The following is a 19,226-nucleotide window of genomic DNA, read 5'->3' on the forward strand; positions in this document are numbered from 1 at the left end:
GTGCGACAGCAGACAGGACCAGCGCAGCTTCAAGGCTGCCCTCTCAGGGGTTGACGTGGTCCGCTTTGCATTTTTAACAGATCCCTTTGCCGTCTGGATCCTGGAATGGAACAGAGGGGCTGGGAAGCAGGACGAGCGGTTAGGAGGCTGCCGCAGGCGCCCAGGGGAGGAGGGTGGATCTGGGGAGCTGTGGATGCGTGCCACGGACACAAGGGGGAAGGGGAGAGATGGTTCAAGGGTTACTCCTGGGTTTGGGACTTTCACATATTGAGCGGATCCTTCTCAGAATCTTAGTGCAAAGTGCACTGGGCAAAAACATCCCACGTGTCCTTGATCTTCAAAATTTGGCCCTGGAGCAGTCCTGTGTGGCCCCAGCTATTCAGGTAGTGGGGATGCTGGCAGGGATCAGAGCTGGGATCCCTAAAGGTCACTGTGAATTGCCTGGTTGCTGAGACTGGTGAGCTGTTACCTAGAGGGGTGGGCAGTGGCCTACTGGAGGCTCGGCCACTGGTCCAGCAGTCAGCCACATAGAACACATATGCAGCTTCTTGGTTCCAAGGAGGAAGGAGGCTGAGGCCCCAGGGTGGAAGTGAATTGGCCATGGTCTCCTTTCGGTTCCCCTCATTCCAGGTCTCTTTTCAGGGGCCCCATCCGTCTGTCCCGGAGCCACTCTCATTAGTTCCTACACAGGAGAAATGGAGGGCTTTAAGGCAGTCTTGGCCTGGGCACCCTCCCAGGAGCCCCAGATCTTGATAGTACAACCAGGAGAAAGGAAGAGCAGAGGAGATGAGTAATAAAGGACAAGAGCCACCTGGACAGGCAGGTGGTGGCCCTGGAACTGCTCCTGCACTCTTAGCACTGAGGCCGTCATGATGATAGTAGTAACGATGGTAATGTGGCTTTCTTTTTTATTTTATTTTATCTTATTTATTTTATTTTTTCTGAATATTAACTATGTGTTGAGTGTTCTATGTCCTTACTACTCAAAGTGGTCCATGGACAGCAGCGTCTCCTGGCATGACCTGGGATGTTAGAAATGTAGAATCTCAGGCCCCACCCTAGACCTACTGAATCAGAATCTACATTTGAAAGAGATCCTCATGATTTCAATGCATATTAAACTTTGCTGTTTATGTAATTCTCTTATTTAATCCTTGCTAGCATCTGAGGAAGACTTTTTTACCCCCCCCCCCCATTTTTCAGGTGGGGAGACTGAGGGTTCAGACAGGTTAAGTAACTTACCGAGATTATACAACCAGTAAAGGACCAGCGCCCGAGTAGGGTCAGTACAAAGCTCCTCTCTGCTTAGACAGAACACGCAGCATTGGGCTAGTGGCTGCCCTCTGAGGCCAGCCTGGCCTCAGCCCTGTCATTGAGATTTGGGTTCACTTTAAAGGGAATTTGGGGGTGGCCCCTGGCAGAGTGTAGCCTCAGACCAACAGGTAAGTGTTAGAAGCACCCTGGCCTCTCCTGCCCCCAGGACATGAGATGCCCCAGGGTCATGTCCAAGCCTGCCAGGGCCACCCTGGAAGGCACACAGCCACCTGGCCCAGCCTGTGACCCTGGATCTGGGCCAGGAGCAGATGGACTGCAGAGGGAGTGTCGAGAGAGCCGCTGACCCCCCTTGACTCAGGACAAGTGCTGCATTCTAAGGCCGCCCAGTTGGTTGTTTTGCTGGGACGGGCTGGAAAGTGTGTGTGTGTGTGTGTGTGTGTGTGTGTGTGTGTGTGTGTGTGTGAGAGAGAGAGAGAGAGAAAGTGAGAGGGAGATCACTCAAGTGGGCATGCGCAGAGTATGTCAGGGAGAAAATTCCAGAAAGAAGCCAGTTGGAAACCGCATGAGGAAAAATTCTGTTTCGGGGAGCATGGGGGCTGGGGAATGAGGAAGGGGGGGAGCATCAAGGTGGTGCCGTGTAAAATAAGCTAGCCGGCTTGGGAGTCAGGAGCTCTGAAATCTGATCTCAGCTCTGGCAGTACGTCTCTCTGCTCCTGGGGCCTCAGTTTCCCCTTCGAAGGGCTGGACAAGTACCCCATCATCTCTACAATTCCTTCAGCCCCGACTTTCTTTCATTCTAATGAATAGATGATTCCCCGTAAACCACATGCCACGGAGGGTCCCGGAAGGAAGGTCCCAGGGGGCACCAGGCTGCCTCCTGATTCAAGGGTGGGCGCCCCCTCCTGGCAGCCCAAAGCCTCACTAGGGCAGAACGCGGAGGATCTGAGAGGAGGGGCGACCCCCGGGAAGGAGGGAGGCCCGGAGCGGGCAAGAGGGGAAGCCTGGCTCCAGGATGCCCGAGAAAAAGTTGGGGAGCTGGCTGTGGTGAGACAAGAGGGCCTAAAGGAAGCTCGAGGAGGAGACAGAGAAAGTCCGGTGAGACGTAAAGGCCTGCTGTGTACACAGCCTTGGCGAGTACACGTGACCCCCACTTCCTCCCGCCCCTGGGGGCAGCTGGCACCGCGGGGTCCACACCTTCCACTTGCCCGCAGGTGCTGGCCCTGCCCTCCCCGTCCCCAGGTTCCAGGTCGCCAAAGCCCAGAGCAGAGCCCCGGGTCTTCCCCAGTGAGAGAGGGGGAAAGAAACATCCTCTTCGGGGACCGAGGATTCAGAGACCTTCAGTGCTGTAGCTGGTTTCCGCCTCAGAGCCAGGAGATGCAGGAGGGGCTGTTTTTTCCGTTTTGGGCTCTTTGTCTCCCCTTCACACCCCCCTCCCCGCCCCCCCAAGCGACCATGAGCCAGCCTTAGTGACCTTCCTGCTTTGGGCCCAAGCTCAGTACTCTTGGCTTCAGACAAAGGAGTTCTGGGGCCCAGGTGAGAGGAGGCTCACCTCCCACTCTCCTCACCCCCCAGCCCAGCCCCGTCCTCCAGCAGGAAGCTCAGAGGCATAATTAACCCAGCCTACAGCCAGGCCAGGACTGCAGACTCCGGGATGTGATGGCCCGGGAAGGGCGTTTGAGAGGTGACGACCCTGAGCTGGGTGGGGTAGGAGAGTGGGTAGGTACCAGGGTAGGAGCACAGGGACATTCTGTGCCCCCCGCCCCAGACCCTTAAAGACGGTACTGCTGGGGCTTCAGCCTCCGGGGGAGCCTTCCCTTCCAGGAACTGGAATCAGGGCCCATTGAGGAACTGCAGGGAAGAGGAGCAGGGAAACGCTGCCTTCCGGAAGCATTAGAAGGGCTGTGTACCTTGATTCAGTGAAGAAAAGGCCTGGAAAGCTTACAAAGGTCACGTGGAGACAGTTGGAATCCAAGGCTCCTAGAGCAAAGGCTGAACTCAGGGACCTGAGAAGGGGCGGAGCGTGGGGTACCGAGGCAGACATTCATGACAGAGGCGCAATGTTGACAGCTTGAGGAGCACCTTAGAAACCACTTCCAGCATCTTTATTTTCCAGATGAGGAAACTGAGTCTCAAAGAGACGAAGTTGTTTCAGCAGAGTCTTGCTGCTGTCTCCCTGTGCCCTCCCCCTCCCCCTAGAGCATCTTTGCTGCACCCCACACATACAAGCCAGTGCTCCCTTCCAGGGCCAGGGAGGGCTGTGCAGTCTGGCCCCTCCTCTGGGAAGGGAGCTGTGTTGCAACTGGGAGCAGCCAAGGGGGCTATTTCCGGGTCCCTTCTGGGTGCCTGAGGCACTCGATGGGCCAGGAGCCACAGTGCTGGCTTTTCTGTTGTTCCTTCGGATTTGGGCCTCCAGCCCTGCCCCAGTCCTTTTTCTGCCCTGGCTGTGCTCTGAGTCCTGGGGCCAGCATGACGCCTGGCACACAGTAGGCCATCAGGTTTGACACAGGAATGACTAAACGGTTGGAGAAGCCCTATCCCCGTGGCAGGGACCCCAGGCACAAGGTGAGGCCTCCGAGCCACTCCTGTAACTCTGCCGACAGTCCCTTTGTTCTTCCCTCTCCACAGGCAAAGAACAGAAGGAGACCAACATCGAATCCATGAAAATGGAGGCAAGTGTTTTCCTCAACCCCCAGGGGCTCTGTGGATCCTGATTCTAGGAGAAGAAAGCCACCGCTCTGACCGACTGTGGCGAGTGTGTGTGAGGGGGCCCAAGGTGGCCCCTGGCCCCTTCTTTACATGTCCCTCTGTGAGGAGCAGAGGAAGTGGGTGTGGAGGTTGGAAGGCCCCCAGCGAGGCAGCCAGCTGGTCCCCCTTCAAGACCAAGCACCTCCCCTCCCAGTTTATGTCCTGCCCCACATCCCTCACTTCTCCAGCCCAGACAGGGGCTTGGCCCGCACTCGCAGGGCTGGCATCTCTGGCCAGGAGTCAGAGCTCTGTGTTCTGCTCGAGGTGAGTGCCTCCTTGGTTTCCCCTCCAGGAGGAAAAAACCCTGCAGCGGGGCTGTCCGTGCTCACCTTAATGCCGGTCTGTCTCTGTCGTCTCTGTCCTAGGGCTCCCGGGGCCGGCTGCGGGGTGGCCTGGGCTGGGAGTCCAGCCTCCGCCAGCGGCCCATGCCGCGGCTCACCTTCCAGGCGGGGGACCCCTACTACATCAGCAAGCGCAAGCGGGACGAGTGGCTGGCACGCTGGAAAAGGGAGGTGAGGTGCCTTCTGGCCTGGGCCCCAGCCTGTCCCACGGAACTGGGAAACCGGAAGTTAGCTTCAGCCACTGTCTGCAGCTGTTGTCAGGCCCTGGCTGAGCCTCAGTTTCCCCTTCAGGTTAACCTCTCGCACTTACAGGGCACTGCTGGATCCCTAGGCAGTGGCTGGGTCCTTTGTTCTTTCAACAAATGTTATTGGACATTTACCGTGTAACCAGGCAGTGTCCTGGGCTTTGCGCGTATAGAATTCCTGCCCTCATGGAGCTGACATTCTGATGGGGAAGATGGACAGGAAACAAGTAAACAGGGGGTTGAAATAGAGGTTAACAGAGGCCTGCTTTAGGTGGGGTGGTCAGGAGAGGCTTCTTGGAGGAGGTGGCATTTAAGTTCAGGCCTAAAGGAACAGAAGAGCTGGCTCTGTGAGTTGTGGGGTGGGGGAGAACATTCTAGGCAGAGGAAATAGCACAAGCGAGGCCCTGACTTGTTTGGCTACGTGAAAGACCGATACTCCCAGAGTGAACCGAGCAGGGGAGAAAGTGGGGTCAGATGAAGCTGGGCGGTAAGCAGGGTCCAGTCCTACAGGGCCTTGAGGTCCCGGCCGAAAGCTGTTTTTTTGTTTGTTTGTTTGTTTTATAAATTTATTTATTTATTTATTTTTGGCTGCGTTGCTGCACGGGCTTTCTCTAGTTGCGGCGAGCGGGGGCTGCTCTTTGCTGTGGTGCCCGGGCTCCTTCTCATTGTGGTGACTTCTCTTGTTGCGGAGCACGCAGGCTCAGTAGTTGTGGCTCGCGGGCTCTAGAGCGCAGGCTCAGTAGTTGTGGCGCATGGGCTTAGTTGCTCCGCGGCATGTGGGATCTTCCCGGACCAGGACTTGAACCCGTGTCCCCTGCATTGGCAGGTGGATTCTTAACCACTGCGCCGCCACCGGGGAAGCTGCCCCGAAAGCTGGTTTAACGCTGTGTCCTGGGAAGCCATTGAAGGTTTCTATGCAGGGGAGTGATTTGATGTGGATTAAAGGAGCAGCAATGGAGGCAGATAGGGACAGATCCGGAGATTTAGAGATAGAAACAGCAGGGCTTGCTGATGGATGGCCGGGGTGGGGGAGGGGAGGGAATGGAAGCACGACTCCCAGGGGTTTGGCCTGAACACCTGGGTGATGGGTGTGCTACTTCCTTAGGTGGGGAAGACTAGGGGAGGAACGAGTTTGGGATGGGAAGGAATCAAGGTTTAGCCTGAGATGCTGAGGTGCCTGGAGCCTGGAGCATAGGGAGGTCCAGGCTGCAAATCAAAGATGAGAAGGCGTCAGGAGCAGAACCTGGCGTTTAAGTCCACGAACACTGATGAGCTCGTGTAGGAAACAGGAGGAGAAAGCAGAGACAGTGTCTCTGGATTCTGTCCACAAAAACCCGACACTTACAGCCACGTGGAGAGGGGGAATGGCAGCAGCAGGACTGAGAAGGGGCCTGGGAGGAAGAAGAGGGAGGAAGAGCCGTGTCTCAGAAAGGAGAAGGTTTTCCAGAGGCAGTGGCCGCCCAGCCCTGCGGAGGCTGAGTTGAGACAGGCTGTTTGCACCTGCCGATCTGGAGGTAGCTGGTGACTTTTAGAGAGGCTTCTGTGCGGGTTGGGAGGGAGAAAGCCAGCCCAGGGAGGGCTTCAGTAGCGAGGGGAGGTGATGCCGTGGAGACCAAGGGGCGAAACCAGTTTGCAAGCACCATTGTGCTCTCCTGTATGTCTGGTTAGTAGAGAGAAGCCTGTTGACCTACCGGCACCAGGAAGGGAAGGGAAACGCGAACTGCCACCACGTGGGGCCTTTCACCTTCACTCTCACTTGTCTTTACCCCAGGCCTGCAAAGGATGGTGTTATCCCGTTTGCATTGTGAGAGAACTTGCTCTAGAGAAAGTTCAGTACAGGGTGGGGTGGCTACTTGATTGTTTCCAGTTCCTTTGGGATCCAGGAAGGCAGAAATTTCTCTCGTGGAGGAGCCTGAAAAAGGGACAGCGTTTCCAAGGTCTGGGAGAAGAGAGGCTCGACTCTGAGCATTAAGCTGGTCTTTGGGATGGAAATTCATTCAGGACCTGGGGCTATTCCCCTGTGGCCTGTAGGAGGGGCTTTGCTTTTTAACCCCTTGTTATGAGTGGCCTGTATTTCTGCTCTCCCTTAGCCCTAGGGCCAGAGGCTAGATATAAAGACTTCTTTTTTTTTTCTTTAATATTTATTTGTTTATTTGGCTGCGCTGGGACTTTGTTGGTGCATGTGCGGGATCTTTTAGTTGCGGCATGTGGGCTCTAGTTCCCTGACCAGGCATGGAACCCGGGCCCCCTGCATTGGGAGCGCAGAGTGTTAACCACTGGACCACCAGGGAAGTCCCTAGATACAAAGACTTTTACCCCTGAAGAGCTTCTAGAAATTTGGTGATCCTCAAACTGTGCTCCCTTGAAGAAGCAGTATGGAGGCCTGCTCTCAGTTGCAATAAAAAAGGCAGGTTTTTTCTCAACTCACAGGGAAAAGTAAGATAATAGATACATTTTCTCAATTTTAAAATTTCCACTAAAATTTAAAAAGACTTTTTTTTTTTATTATGAACCTGTTCTGACATAGACAGAAATAGAGAGACTAGTATAATGAACCCCCGTGTACCTATCACCAAAGTGCAACAACCATTAAAAGCTTTTCTAGAAAAAAGAAACCTTTGGCATCTGCTTCCCCCAACTGATAAAGGTCATCAGTGAGCGTGAACAGAAAAACTTTAAAGTTGATTTAATTTACAATATTTTAGGGATGCGTGACTTGAGATGTAGAGACTTGCACCCAGAATATATTTTCTGTTAGTAACGTTGTTCCTTGTTCGTATGATACAACTCAAGATTTCCACGACTTCCGGTACAAGCGCTAGAACCCTTGAGCCCGTTATTTCAGACTAGGGGCTGGGGCTGCAGTTACGAACTGGCCACAAGCTTACTCAGGGCACAGGGAAGGGGCTGGAATGGGATTGAGTTCAGGCTGCTACTGCCACGTGGGGGCCATCCCCAGAGACCACACCCGCCCCTCTTGGGCTCTGCCAGGGCACTAGGGAAGGGCTAGCTACAGGTAACAAGAGCATTGGGGAGGACTTCCCCGGCAGTCCAGTGGTTAAGACTCTGTGCTTCCACTGCAGGGGGCTCGGGTTTGATCCCTGGCCAAGGAACTAAGATCCCACATGCCTTGAGGCCAGAAAGAACCATGGGGAAACACAGGTAGCTCCCGAGATTCCCAAGTGCCCCTCAGGCTAAAGGGCAGTAACTGTCTTCACCAGGCCTGTTTTCTGAGTGGCTTACCGAGCGGAGAGAAATCCGTCCTCCTCTTGCGGTTTCCCCTTAGTTATCTGGCACTTGGCCCTTTCTTCTGAAACTGCCTCACTAGGCCTTTCTGACCTCGTCCCCAAGATTCTTCCCATCTCCTCCAACTGCACCTTCTTAGCATCCTCCTCTGTCCCTTGACTGTGGCACCCCCAGATGTCTGCTCCCTCCCTTGACTGTGGCACCCCCAGATGTCTGCTCCCTCCCTTGACTGTGGCACCCCCAGATGTCTGCTCCCTCCTTGACTGTGGCACTCCCAGATGTCTGCTCCCTCCCTTGATAGTGGCACCCCCAGATGTCTGCTCCCACCCTCAGCCAGTCTTTAAAGACCTTTTTTTTTTTTTTTTGGTTGTGTTGGGTCTTCATTGCTGCGCGTGGGCTTTCTCTAGTTGTGCTGAGCGGGGGCTACTCTTCCTTGTGGCGCGCAGGCTTCTCATTGTGGTGGCTTCTCTTGTTGCGGAGCACGGGCTCTAGGCATGCAGGCTTCAGTAGTTGTGACTCTTGGCCTCTAGAGCGCAGGCTCAGTAGTTGTGGTGCAGGGGCTTAGTTGCTTCATGGCATGTGGGATCTTCCTGGACCAGGGATCGAACCCGTGTCCCCTGCATTGGCAGGCGGATTCTTAACTACTGCATCACCAGGGAAGTCCCCTCAGCCAGTCTTGCTCCCCTTACCACTTGTGTGCTCTCATAGATCCTACTCCCAAAAAAGACACATTCCCTACTGCCGAATACAAGCTATTTCCCAGACTATGCCACTGGGAGGTTCCGCCAGCATTTCCAAACCTCAGAATGTGATGCCTGCCCTTTGAAGTTCCTGCAGGGCACCATCATTGAGCCGACAGTCAGAACCCTCCCTGTCTGAGTGCCCAGTAAGATACTGGAGCTACCAGAAGCCTAGGGGATTCCTGGTTATCCTATGACAAGGGCGAGGGATCGGGCACCTCAGGAAGAGCATCACCAAGGGCCTTAGACTAATTCTGCCTGGGGTCATCCTCAAATCAGCAAGAGTTGGCTTTTGGCTTTTAAAGGATGAACTTGAATTTAGGGAAGCGGGAGGAAAGGCACTGCAGAAAGAGACATACAGCATGTGCAAAGGTTCGGAGGCACAAGACAGTGTGGCCTTTTCAGGAATGGAAGTTCATGGTGGTGGGTGATGGAGCACAGGGTGCCGGTGCTGGGCTTAGAGCAGCAGGAGTGTGTCTGGGAAGCTGGGCGGGGCCTGAGGGCCTGTGTGCCCTGCTGTGGTGCTTCACCTGATCCTAGTTTGCACCTGGTCCACATGCCCCACCTGTAGGGCCTTCTTCCCTCAAAACATCCCCCTCAGCTTAGTTTCCTTTTCCCGTGACCACCCTTGTCGGTCCACAGTTACTGAGTGAGGTCTGCTCTTTACTGCGCTGTCCATCTGAGATTATCTGCCTCCCCAGGCTTTAAAAAAGAAATTAAGAAGACTTAGAATATCACAAATGAATGAAATTTTAAATAATTGGATGAGGAAAATGGGGCATTTCCTCCTTCGCTGAGGCTGAAGTGGGGATTCCTGCTGGAACTGGGATGCTGGTGTCTGTCCCATCTCCTATTCTCTGCATCTCTTTGCCAGTCCTTTTAAGGATTAATCTCTGCTTTAGTCATGACCAGGTCCTGCTACAAAACCAGCAATGGCTCTCCACTGTCTCCCCATCATGTCAGAAATCCTCTGGTTGTTTCTCAAGGCTTCAACCTTCACTGTGACCTCCACGATGGCTCCACCCCACTTCACTACCATTCTGTAAAAGGAAGGTCCCCTGTGAGGGACCAGTCTCCCCTTTATACGTCCTTCCTCCTTGCCGTTGTTCCTGCTGTGCTTTCCCCTATCCATTCTTCAGGGTTGAGTCCCAGAGTTGCTACCTCCTCCAGGAAGCTCTCTAGGATTTCTCCAGTCCACACTGACCTCTTCCCTCCTCTGCACCCCTGTAGTCCTTACTGTTAATATTGTTGGGTTTAGCAATCAATTGTACTTCATAGAGTATTTTTCACTAACTCTTTCTTACATGTTATGTCTTCACCAATCATGCCCAACCTGATTTTGGGCAGGGAGAACAGGCTCAATGAATACCTGTTGGTTGACTAAGCAGTTGGGAGGTGGGTGAATACAAGACCTCTTCTCAGGGAGCTCAGGCCCAAGCCATTGGTTTGCAGGGGTCCTGACAAGTGTACCCGGAGAACAGCGTGGGGCTGGGGGACTGTGGGCGGGCTCCCACGGGTAAGGCAGTGCCTGAGTCTTCGCCACCCTGTGCTCCTGCTGTTCCCACTGGGCCTCTGCTGTGCTTGAGTCGAGGAGAACCTTCCTTGGCCTGGCAGAGCTGGCCCAGGCCTGGGCAGCCGGGAGGACAGAGGCGAGGCATCCCTCCACCCAAAAGGGGGGCAGTTCCAGGCTCCTCCTTCTGACTATTTTCAGAACAGAATGACCCTGAGGGAGCGCTTTAGGCTTAGGAAGGGCTTTTTACAGGTGTTACTTTATTAACCCTCATTACTGAGAGGCAGAGGCCTGGCCAAGCAGCTGGAACAGTCATTGAGCCAGAGAGCCTGCAGACTCCCAGTGTGTATCACTGCTTAGGGTTTTAGGACACAGTTATGGCCAGGTGATGTTATGACTCTCATTAATCTCTTCACCCCAACTGATTCTAAATTACTTAGAGCCAAGGTACCGTGTCCTGCTGATCTAGGATCTGGTTTCTTTCCTGGCTCCCAACCCGAAAGGAAGGACTTCTGCATCCTTAGACTTATTAGATGCTTAATACATATTAAATACTGATAACGAATAACCTGTGGTCCAAATATCACAGTATCTCCTCCCCTCCCCTCTCCCTTCTGCCCTCAGACCCCCCTCCCCTCCTCACAGGCTGCCCTCATGGCCTCCTCTTTCCTGGAGGTGAGTCCAGATGCTGACTCGGCTACTTACTGGATGTGGGACCTTCAGCATCACTTACTGAGCACAGCTGAGGTCCCTGTGCTGTTTCTAGACTTGGCTCTACTCTGCTCTCCTGGGCATGTCTCATCTTCATGGGAGTAGCACTCACCAGTTTGTTTTCTGCTTCTGCCCAACCTGAGCTTGTTCAAAGCAGGCCCTCTTGGCACCTCTGCCCCCAGGGCCGCCATTCAGGAGGTACTAGGTAAAGGTTTGCTGAATGAATTAATGAATAATTCGAATCTCAGAGTTGTGTGGGTTAATAAGGTATACTACATAACATTTATAGCACAGGGCTAGTGTATAATAGGACACGGATAATGTTTTTTTTGTTGTTGTTGTTGTTTTTGTTTTTTGGGGCTATGCAGCGCAGCTTGTGGGATCTTAGTTCCCTGACCAGGGATTGAACCCGCACCCTTGGCAGTGAAAGCGCGGAGTCCCAACCACTGGACCGCCAGGGAATTCCCAGAAATGAATAATTTTTAAAAACTGATTTTGCATAAGTATTACACAAATACATTCCTGTTAAAAAAATAAATAAACCCATGCCTTCCCAGTGATTTTAATTCCCCCATCAGAGAGGTACCTAATGCTATCAGTTTGGTGTATATATGACATGATTTTCTCTATCTATCTATGTGTGTGTGTAAATATATAATTTTGCTTCACAGTTGCTTTTTTTTTCTTTTCCTTTTTTTAATATATATAGAACCACACCGTAGTTTCGTTTTACAGCTTGGTTTTTCGCTTAGAATAAATCTGGGCAATCAAGCCACGTAATTACTGTCCTCTTCCACCATATGGATTACCACGATTTTATTTAACCCTTCTCTTACTGGCGGACACTTGTGTGGTTTACAGTATTTTACTGCATAAGCACCGCTGCAGTGAACATCCTGGGTCATGCCTCTTTGCGCATCTGTTTCTCTAAGATAGATACCTTGAAAGAGAAATGCTGGGTTGAAAGGAATGTATATCTTGCATTTGATACAGTCTCTGCCAAATCGCCCTCCAAAAAGGGCAGTGCCAATTTATGCTCCCGTAAACAAGGTATGAGAAGATCTCCACCTTTGCCAACATCAATATTTTGCTAATCTAACGGGTGGGAAAACGGCTTCTTGTTATGATTGTAATTGGCATTTCCCAGATAATAAGTGAGGTTGGACATCTTTTCATATGTTTATTGGCCATTTGCGCTGCTGCTTCTGTGAGCTGAGCAAATGTTGCTTCCTCTTGCTTTATAACCCTGCAGTCTCAACAGACTGTGCTTCCTGTCGGCCCTGGGAAGAACAGCCTGTGAACGTCCAGCCTGTGAATGTCATCTCCTGCTGTGCTATATTCCATTTAATAAGCAACCGCTAAGCACCTACTACGTCGGGGGGGGGGCATTGTGCTGGGGGCTTTGGGAATAAGGAGATGAATTAAGTGTGATCTCCTGGGCTTTAGTACAGGAGATGTGAGAAATGGCAACACAAAGTAGACCATTAAGGACTAAAACCAAATTATTAGCAAAGTATGTGCGTAGCAGTTTTAGGGGATTCCGACTGGCAGACGGTCCTTGCTTATTCACTATATGTAAACTAATGAAAACCTGAACGCTTGCAGGATGGCCTCAAAAATAACACCGCCGTTGAAGGAGATGATGCCATTTGGAGCAGGCATGACAAGTGTACTTTACCAAAAGGCTGAACACATTTTAAAGGGACTCCTGTGACAGCTCGTAATCAGTAGTGAGTTCCAGGGCTGGCCTTTAGGACGGGCTATGAAACTGTCATCATAGAGGCGCCCCATTGTCTCTTAAATGGACCGGCTGTTTGCACACTGGCGTGTTCATTCCATCTGGGGGGCACAGAGAGAAGAGCTCTTAGAACAACCCTCACTTTTTAGTGGTGAGAAAACAGTAGTGGGGAGGGTGGTCGTAATTTGAGTCTGGTCCACCAGCGGCCATGGCCAAGCCTGAACTAGGCCAAAGGGGTAGCTTTGTGAGCACGTACTTCATGCCAGGGACTGTGCCGAAAGCATTAACTTTCGCCACAGTCCTAAGAGATGATAAAGTTAATTTGTATATCAGGATTCACAAAATGGAGGCCACCCCTGTGGCCCAGCCCAGTTCACAAATCTAAACCTAGGTCAGTGCATGGGAATTCCCTGGTGGTCCAGTGGTTAGGACTCCGTGCTTCCACTGCAGGGGGCACGGGTTCCATCTGGGGTTGGGGAACTAAGATCCCAGCATGCCTCGTGGCGCAGCCAAAAAAGTTTAAAGGATAAAATAAAATAAAATAAAATAAATAAACCTAGGTTAGTGCAGTTACAGGAAACTCTTGCCAAGGAATCCTAACATCCACCAATCACGATCCTCCAACTCAGTTCAGCGAGCTCACCTTCCCCTGGGAAACAGGACCGGCTGCCTCTTAGGGAAATTCCATCTCTCCTAGCCAATCACGCCCTGTTCCGAGGTGCCCCTTCTAACAGTAGGTGAACCTCGCTCTCGCCCAGCATCCCTGGTCAAGAGCGCTCGCAGCTCTGAGGTGCTGTACTCCCCCAGTCCAAGCACTGTTCTGCCCTGAATAAAGGACATCAAACTTGTTACTAAATTGTATTTTTTTTTCATTTGATAGGTATATTATCTGCAATTACTACAAGAACTAATTTTTATCCCCATTTTACGATTAGGAAGCTAAGATTCCCCTAGGTGAGGAGGTTAAGAGCCACGTGGATGTCCTTGTGGAGAGGCCCATGGGCTAAACCAGACTCCAGTTTGCATGCTGCTTCTGTTTTGTACCCAGATGACTCCACTAGAACCGGGTCTTCCTGGTTTTCAATCTTGGCTTCCCCTGAAACAACAGAATGGGGTGGGAGGGAGCACAGTGGCCCAGCCCTCCTGCCCATGCTGCCTCACCCCACCTCCGCCCTCACCCCACCTTGGCTGCCAGGTCTTGCCAGGTTTGGGTCCTTTTCACCCTGGGGACCCCTCCCGCACTTCCTGCTCCCCTCATTTGGCCCTGAGCCCTTGCCCTTGAATTACTGTTTTTTCATGATCTTATGTTTGATGTTGTGAAACTGGCTTAAATGAATGGAATGAGATTCAGGAGGTCTGGTTTCTGGGCTCAGCCTCTACCCCTGATCAATTTGAGAAGGTCATTCTCTTCTCTGCGCTTTAGTTTCCTCGTTTGCGGTGTGACACAAATAGACTAGCCGACCCCCGAGATTCTGAAATTGCATAATTTAGGGGGAGGAGGACTGGAGTCATGACCTGTAGCTCCCTTTGTCTCTTATATGACCTTGTACGTACATCCTAAATTAAATATTTGAGTGAATTCTCAGACTTCACATATATGCCTCTTCAAGAGGCACATACATAAAGCATCTTGATAAAGATGCTTAGAAAAAAACTTTCATAAAATTCACATTTTGTGCTAGAATATAGCTTTCTTTTTTTTTTGCGGTACGCGGGCCTCTCACTGCTGTGGCCTCTCCCGTTGCGGAGCACAGGCTCCGAGCGCAAATGCTCAGCGGCCATGGCTCACGGGCCCAGCCGCTCCGCGGCATGTGGGATCTTCCCGGACCGGGGCACGAACCCGTGTCCCCTGCATTGGCAGGTAGACTCTCAACCACTGCGCCACCAGGGAAGCCCTAGAATATAGCTTTCTTTTCCTCTTCATGATGGTCCCCTTTTCTTCCTCTGTGTTTTCTGCCAGGGTCAGAAAGGTGGGACATGAAGCTCATCGTTGACTAGGCCTGGGCGGGGGAGGGGCTTGAATCCATCACTAAGAACGCTGATGCTGCAAATGCACCCCCGTGGGACAGGCACATCTTCCTGGGGCGTTTCCTTAGCTCAGGAACTCACATCCTTGTTCTGACTTTGGTCGCCATGCTCCTAGGTCTGCCCCTGACCGCTAGTTTTCATTAGTCACACAATCATCTGTTCATTACTTTATTTATTTTATTTTTGGCTGCATTGGGTCTTAGTTGTGGCACGCGGGATCTTCGCTGAGGCGTTCGGGATCTTTCATTGCGGCGTGCAGGCTTCTCTCTAGTTGTGGCGCTTGGGCTCCAGGGCGTGCGGGCTCTGTAGTTTGTGGCACACAGGCTCTCTAGTTGAGGTGCGCGGGCTCAGTAGTTGTGGTACGCGGGCTTAGTTCCCTGACCAGGGATCGAACCCGCGTCCCCTGCATTGTAAGGCAGATTCTTTACCACTGAACCACCAGGGAAGTCCCTGTTCATTATTTTAGAGAGTTACAAACCTTGACTGAGCAAATACTTTGTGCTCAGGCTTTCAGAAAACTCCATATGCATCTGGGTCTCTACTGTGTTCCCACATTTTCTAGACACTAAAGAAACACATTTAAAGGAATGTCAGAATCCCACCCTGGGAGAGGTAGGCAGGTAAGTACTGCAATAGGTTGCAATAGAAATGTGAGGAAAGGGGCCATGGGAGCGGCTAACTTGCCCTGCCAAAGGAGCCCGGGAAAGCTTGCCAAAGAAGAGACATCCTGCAGGCCTGCCACTGGGACAGGAGTTTGCCTAACAGGGACAGTGGGGGGAGGGCATTGAGTGGGATCATGAGGTAGGTGGTCCAAGAAATCCTCTAGGAGTTTGGGATCTAGAGCACCTCAAGATTTCTTGCATATTTAGTTCAGCTTTTGGAAACATCCTCATAGCCCTTGCTACGAGGCAAACAGGAGAAGACATAACGGTGCCCTTCTCTCTGTTTTGTTTTAAAGATCAGACCATTCGTTAAGGAGGTCCAGGGAGGCTCAAGCATGGCGGGGGTCAGCTGGACTCTGTTAAGGAGCCAACACTCTAGATGAAGGAGTGAACGGACTTGTGTTAGTATTTCTTAGATACACACAGCACCATGCTGGCGCTGTAGGAGACCGCTGCACCCAGTCCCAGGGCACACATGGTCTAGAGGAGGAGGCAGGAGTGCTCACCGTGAGCTGCTGTGTCAGATGCAGTTCTGTGCTCCTGCCACCAAGAGTCTGGTGAGCACAGAGGAGGGCGAGAGAGCTTCTGCAGGAACTCCTGGAAAGTTTCATGGAGGAGGTGTCCTTTGAGAATTCCAGTAAGGATAAATAGAGAAGGTGTTTCAGGGAAAAGAACCACGGAGGGCAAAGAGAAGGAGGCATGAAGCTTCTGGGTTGTTTAGGGAACAGCAAGAGATCTGGTAACTAGGTGTGGGAGTTGGGGAGGAAGAAGAGAGAAAACTACAAAGGGAGATGGTCAGATCGTCACCAGTCTTCCTGTCATAGTGAGAAATGCAGGCTTCACTGTGTAGAGGGAGCTGGAATATGAGAGAACTGGATGTGTATTTTGGGAAGATAACCGTGGCCGCATTGTAAGGGGGCCCAGAGCAGGGAAGGTTAGAAGAAGGACCAATTAGGAGGGCATTACGTCTGGTGTTGATGGAGGGTCCAGGCAGCGGGAGGCAGACTTGGTAGATACAGCTTACCTCTGGTTGGCAGGAAGAGAGAAACCTGCCTGGGGTTTGGGGGCTGGGGGTGAGGGGGCATTATCTCAGCTAGGGAGGAAGAGCAGGTTTGGGGCAGGAAGGTGGTATGGACTTTCCATTTTCTTAAGGATGTATTTTGATGAGCGGAAGTTTTTCATTTTAATAAAGTCCAATTTAACCGAATTTTTCTTGTATTGGGGTGTGTGTGTGTGTGTGTGTGTGTGTGTGTGTGTGTGTGTGTGTGTGTGATCTCTGAGTTCTCTGCCTACCCCAGGGTCATGAAGATATTCTCTTAGGAGGAGTGGACTTTTTTTGTGTGTGTGTGGTACGCGGGCCTCTCACTGCTGCGGCCTCTCCCGTTGCGGAGCACAGGCTCCGGACACGCAGGCTCAGCGGCCATGGCTCACGGGCCCAGCAGCTCCGCGGCATGTGGGATCTTCCCGGACCGGGGCACGAACCCGCGTCTCCTGCATTGGCAGGCGGCCTCTCAACCACTGCCCCACCAGGGAAGCCCGGGAGTGGACTTTTAAGTTAGGTTTTGGACAAGCTGCTTTTGAGAAGCCAGCATGGTGGCTGTTGGTGGGGAGAGGGTTAGCAGGCACTCAAGAGTCATCCACCTGGAAGGCAAGTGCAGGCTGGTGAGCAGGGAGGGAAGAGCCCAATGCATGGAGAGCAGCCCTGCCTCGAGAGGACCCGGGTAGGGAGCCATACTGTGTTTGTGTGTGTGTGAATGTTACCATCTTTCTGACTTGCCATTCTTTAATAACAACTCTTCACAGATGCCATATGACTCTAGTCAATGATTAGTGGGCAGTATATTTTAACTTTTCACTTCTAACTCAGATGGATTAAACAAAAATAGGGATAAAACAGTGCAGTCTCCTATATATTTGAATCTAGATACTGTTTAAAAGGCAACTATATGGGGCAAACAAAAAACCAGAAATTGAGTTGGACTTGCTTTATATATACCAAGGATGCTATTAGAATTCAGTATTTCTTAAAGGGCAGGTTTGTGTATTACCTGGGCAGTGCGTTAAGAAGGCACATTCCAAGGCCCCATTCTGAAACTAGGAGGCAGAAACTCTGGTGGTGTTCCTGAGAAATCTGATTTTCTAGTCAGGTCTCCATGGTTCTGGGGCTTGTGAAAGTTTGAGAACCACAAAGCTTCGGATGATTCGAAGTGAACCAAATCTGACAGCAGAGATTCCTCCAAAAATGCATTTATTGTATCACCTACCACCCTGTCACCCACATCGGGGGTCTCCCCGCACATTCGGATCACCTGGGAGTTTGGTTTAACCACCGCTGCCTGGGCCCCTCGCTCTGGGTCCAGTACATCTGGAATTTGATGATGGGCCCTGGCCCAGAGCGTTCCTGAAACTCTCCAGGTGATTCTGATGTACAGCGGGGTTGAGACTCTCAGACCTTGAACACACCGAGCCAAGGAAGAAGTACGGGCCCTAAGGCCGGCACAGCTAGAGAACTGTTTCCAAACGTAGGTGGGGGAGAAGACCGGAAAGGACTTGGTTCGGGGATTCAAACTTTTCCTTTGGGATGGAGATGGTAGGCGTTCCTGCTGTCCTCAGCAACGGTTTACCGCAGTTGCTTGTCTGCTGGGCTCCTCCTGGGTCTTCTCTTTGGACCCTGAAACTTGATAGGGTCTGCATGCCTGAATCTGAATGGTGGTCCCTGAGGTCCCTCCCTTTGACCCCTGGAGGCTGGAGATGGGGTTGGGGGAGGGGAGGAGAAAGCAGCCCAGGCTGTTCAGGTTTACCTGGTTCCTGTTGACACCCCCCCCCCCACCCCAGGTATAAAATTAACATTTCTCTCCAGAGTCTAGTTTTTAAAGCAAAGTGACAGTATGAGCTTGTGCTCAAGCAAACCTGTCGTAAGATTCTTTCGACCTTTTAAATGATATGCCCTCCTGACTTCCTTTGATCTTATCTGTAATATTCAGCAGACATTTGTGGTCCCATTAGAGCGATCACGAAACTAAGATACGGAGAAGCTAGGTGCGTACTGACCGTCCTGGCGTCGGCTGGGATTTCCTGCTCACATGCTGCTCCGTCTGTTCTTTCTCCTGGCGAGGGGCAGGTGAGGTCTGGGGACCTGCAGCAACGCCACCGCCACCCCTGCTCCCCGCCCAGAGCCTGCACTCGACTCGCTCCGGGTTAGGGGATGGAAGTGCTGGGGGCAGGAGACTTGGGTTTGTGGAGAAGCCTCCCCCTCTGCAGCAGACCCGGAGCTGTAGGGAGAGAGGACGCGGATTGGCGCGGGGAGGGAAGAGGCAGCAGCTGAGGCTCCAGGAGCCTGATGGCAGGTCTGGAGAGTTGGGGCTTCCAAGCCCTCCCATTAGGGAAGTGTGGTAATGACCTGGGAAGGAATGGGGGAGCCAGGGAGGAATGAGGGCTGCCTGGGACAGAGGCGGGGAGTTGGAGAAGTGAGGGGTCAGCGAAGAGGTGGCTCCCAGACCCTGCATTTTACGCTCTGGATCAGAATTTATGTGACTGAGCGGATGGTACACCAGGCCCCAGGCAGCTCTCCTCCCCAGCGGGTGTCCATACAGCTGTGCTCGTGCTTCTCCCTGGGAAGCTAATGCGGTTTGCAGATGCCCCCAGTGATCTGGCCGTGCTGTCTGGGAAACCTGGGAGGCTGGGCCCAGTCCTGGTTCACCCTCTCTCATCCTCCCTTGAGGCTTCCTGCCTTTCCCGATCCGGGCCACCTCGGATTTCCTTCAGCACATGGAGAAAGCATCTCCACCACATAATTTACCATCTAATTGCATGCTGTCTTGAATGAGGGCTGTGGTTTCATGTGCGGTGGGTCTTGGGCACGCAATTAGGCTGTGAGTAACAGGCGGGTGGAGGCCATCTCCTGCACTGTCTCCTCCATGTCCTTCCTGGCCTGGCTACTGCATGTGCTCGGGACTCCTAGGGCTCCTGGACCCTATTGTTTAGG

General features: G+C 52.3%; 1 protein-coding gene across 4 annotated transcripts in view; it reads left to right on the plus strand.

The window, feature by feature from the left end:
- Window positions 1-19,226, plus strand: part of DNMT3A (DNA methyltransferase 3 alpha) — a 100,555-nt gene that overhangs the window by 57,489 nt on the left and 23,840 nt on the right. For all 4 annotated transcript variants that reach the window (XR_002644601.2, XM_022574298.2, XM_022574297.2 and 1 more), the window contains 2 exons: window positions 3,901-3,944; window positions 4,386-4,532. Coding sequence is in view for 3 of the 4 variants with exons in the window: in XM_022574298.2 (XP_022430006.1) it covers window positions 3,901-3,944; window positions 4,386-4,532 (191 nt within the window). In the remaining variant the exon portion in view is untranslated. The remainder of the gene's footprint in view (window positions 1-3,900; window positions 3,945-4,385; window positions 4,533-19,226) is intronic.

The sequence above is a fragment of the Delphinapterus leucas genome, chromosome 13 (genome assembly GCF_059928025.1).
Source record: "Delphinapterus leucas isolate spDelLeu-1000000601 "Yukka" chromosome 13, BTC_Dleu_Yukka2, whole genome shotgun sequence".
Taxonomy (NCBI): Eukaryota; Metazoa; Chordata; class Mammalia; order Artiodactyla; family Monodontidae; genus Delphinapterus; species Delphinapterus leucas.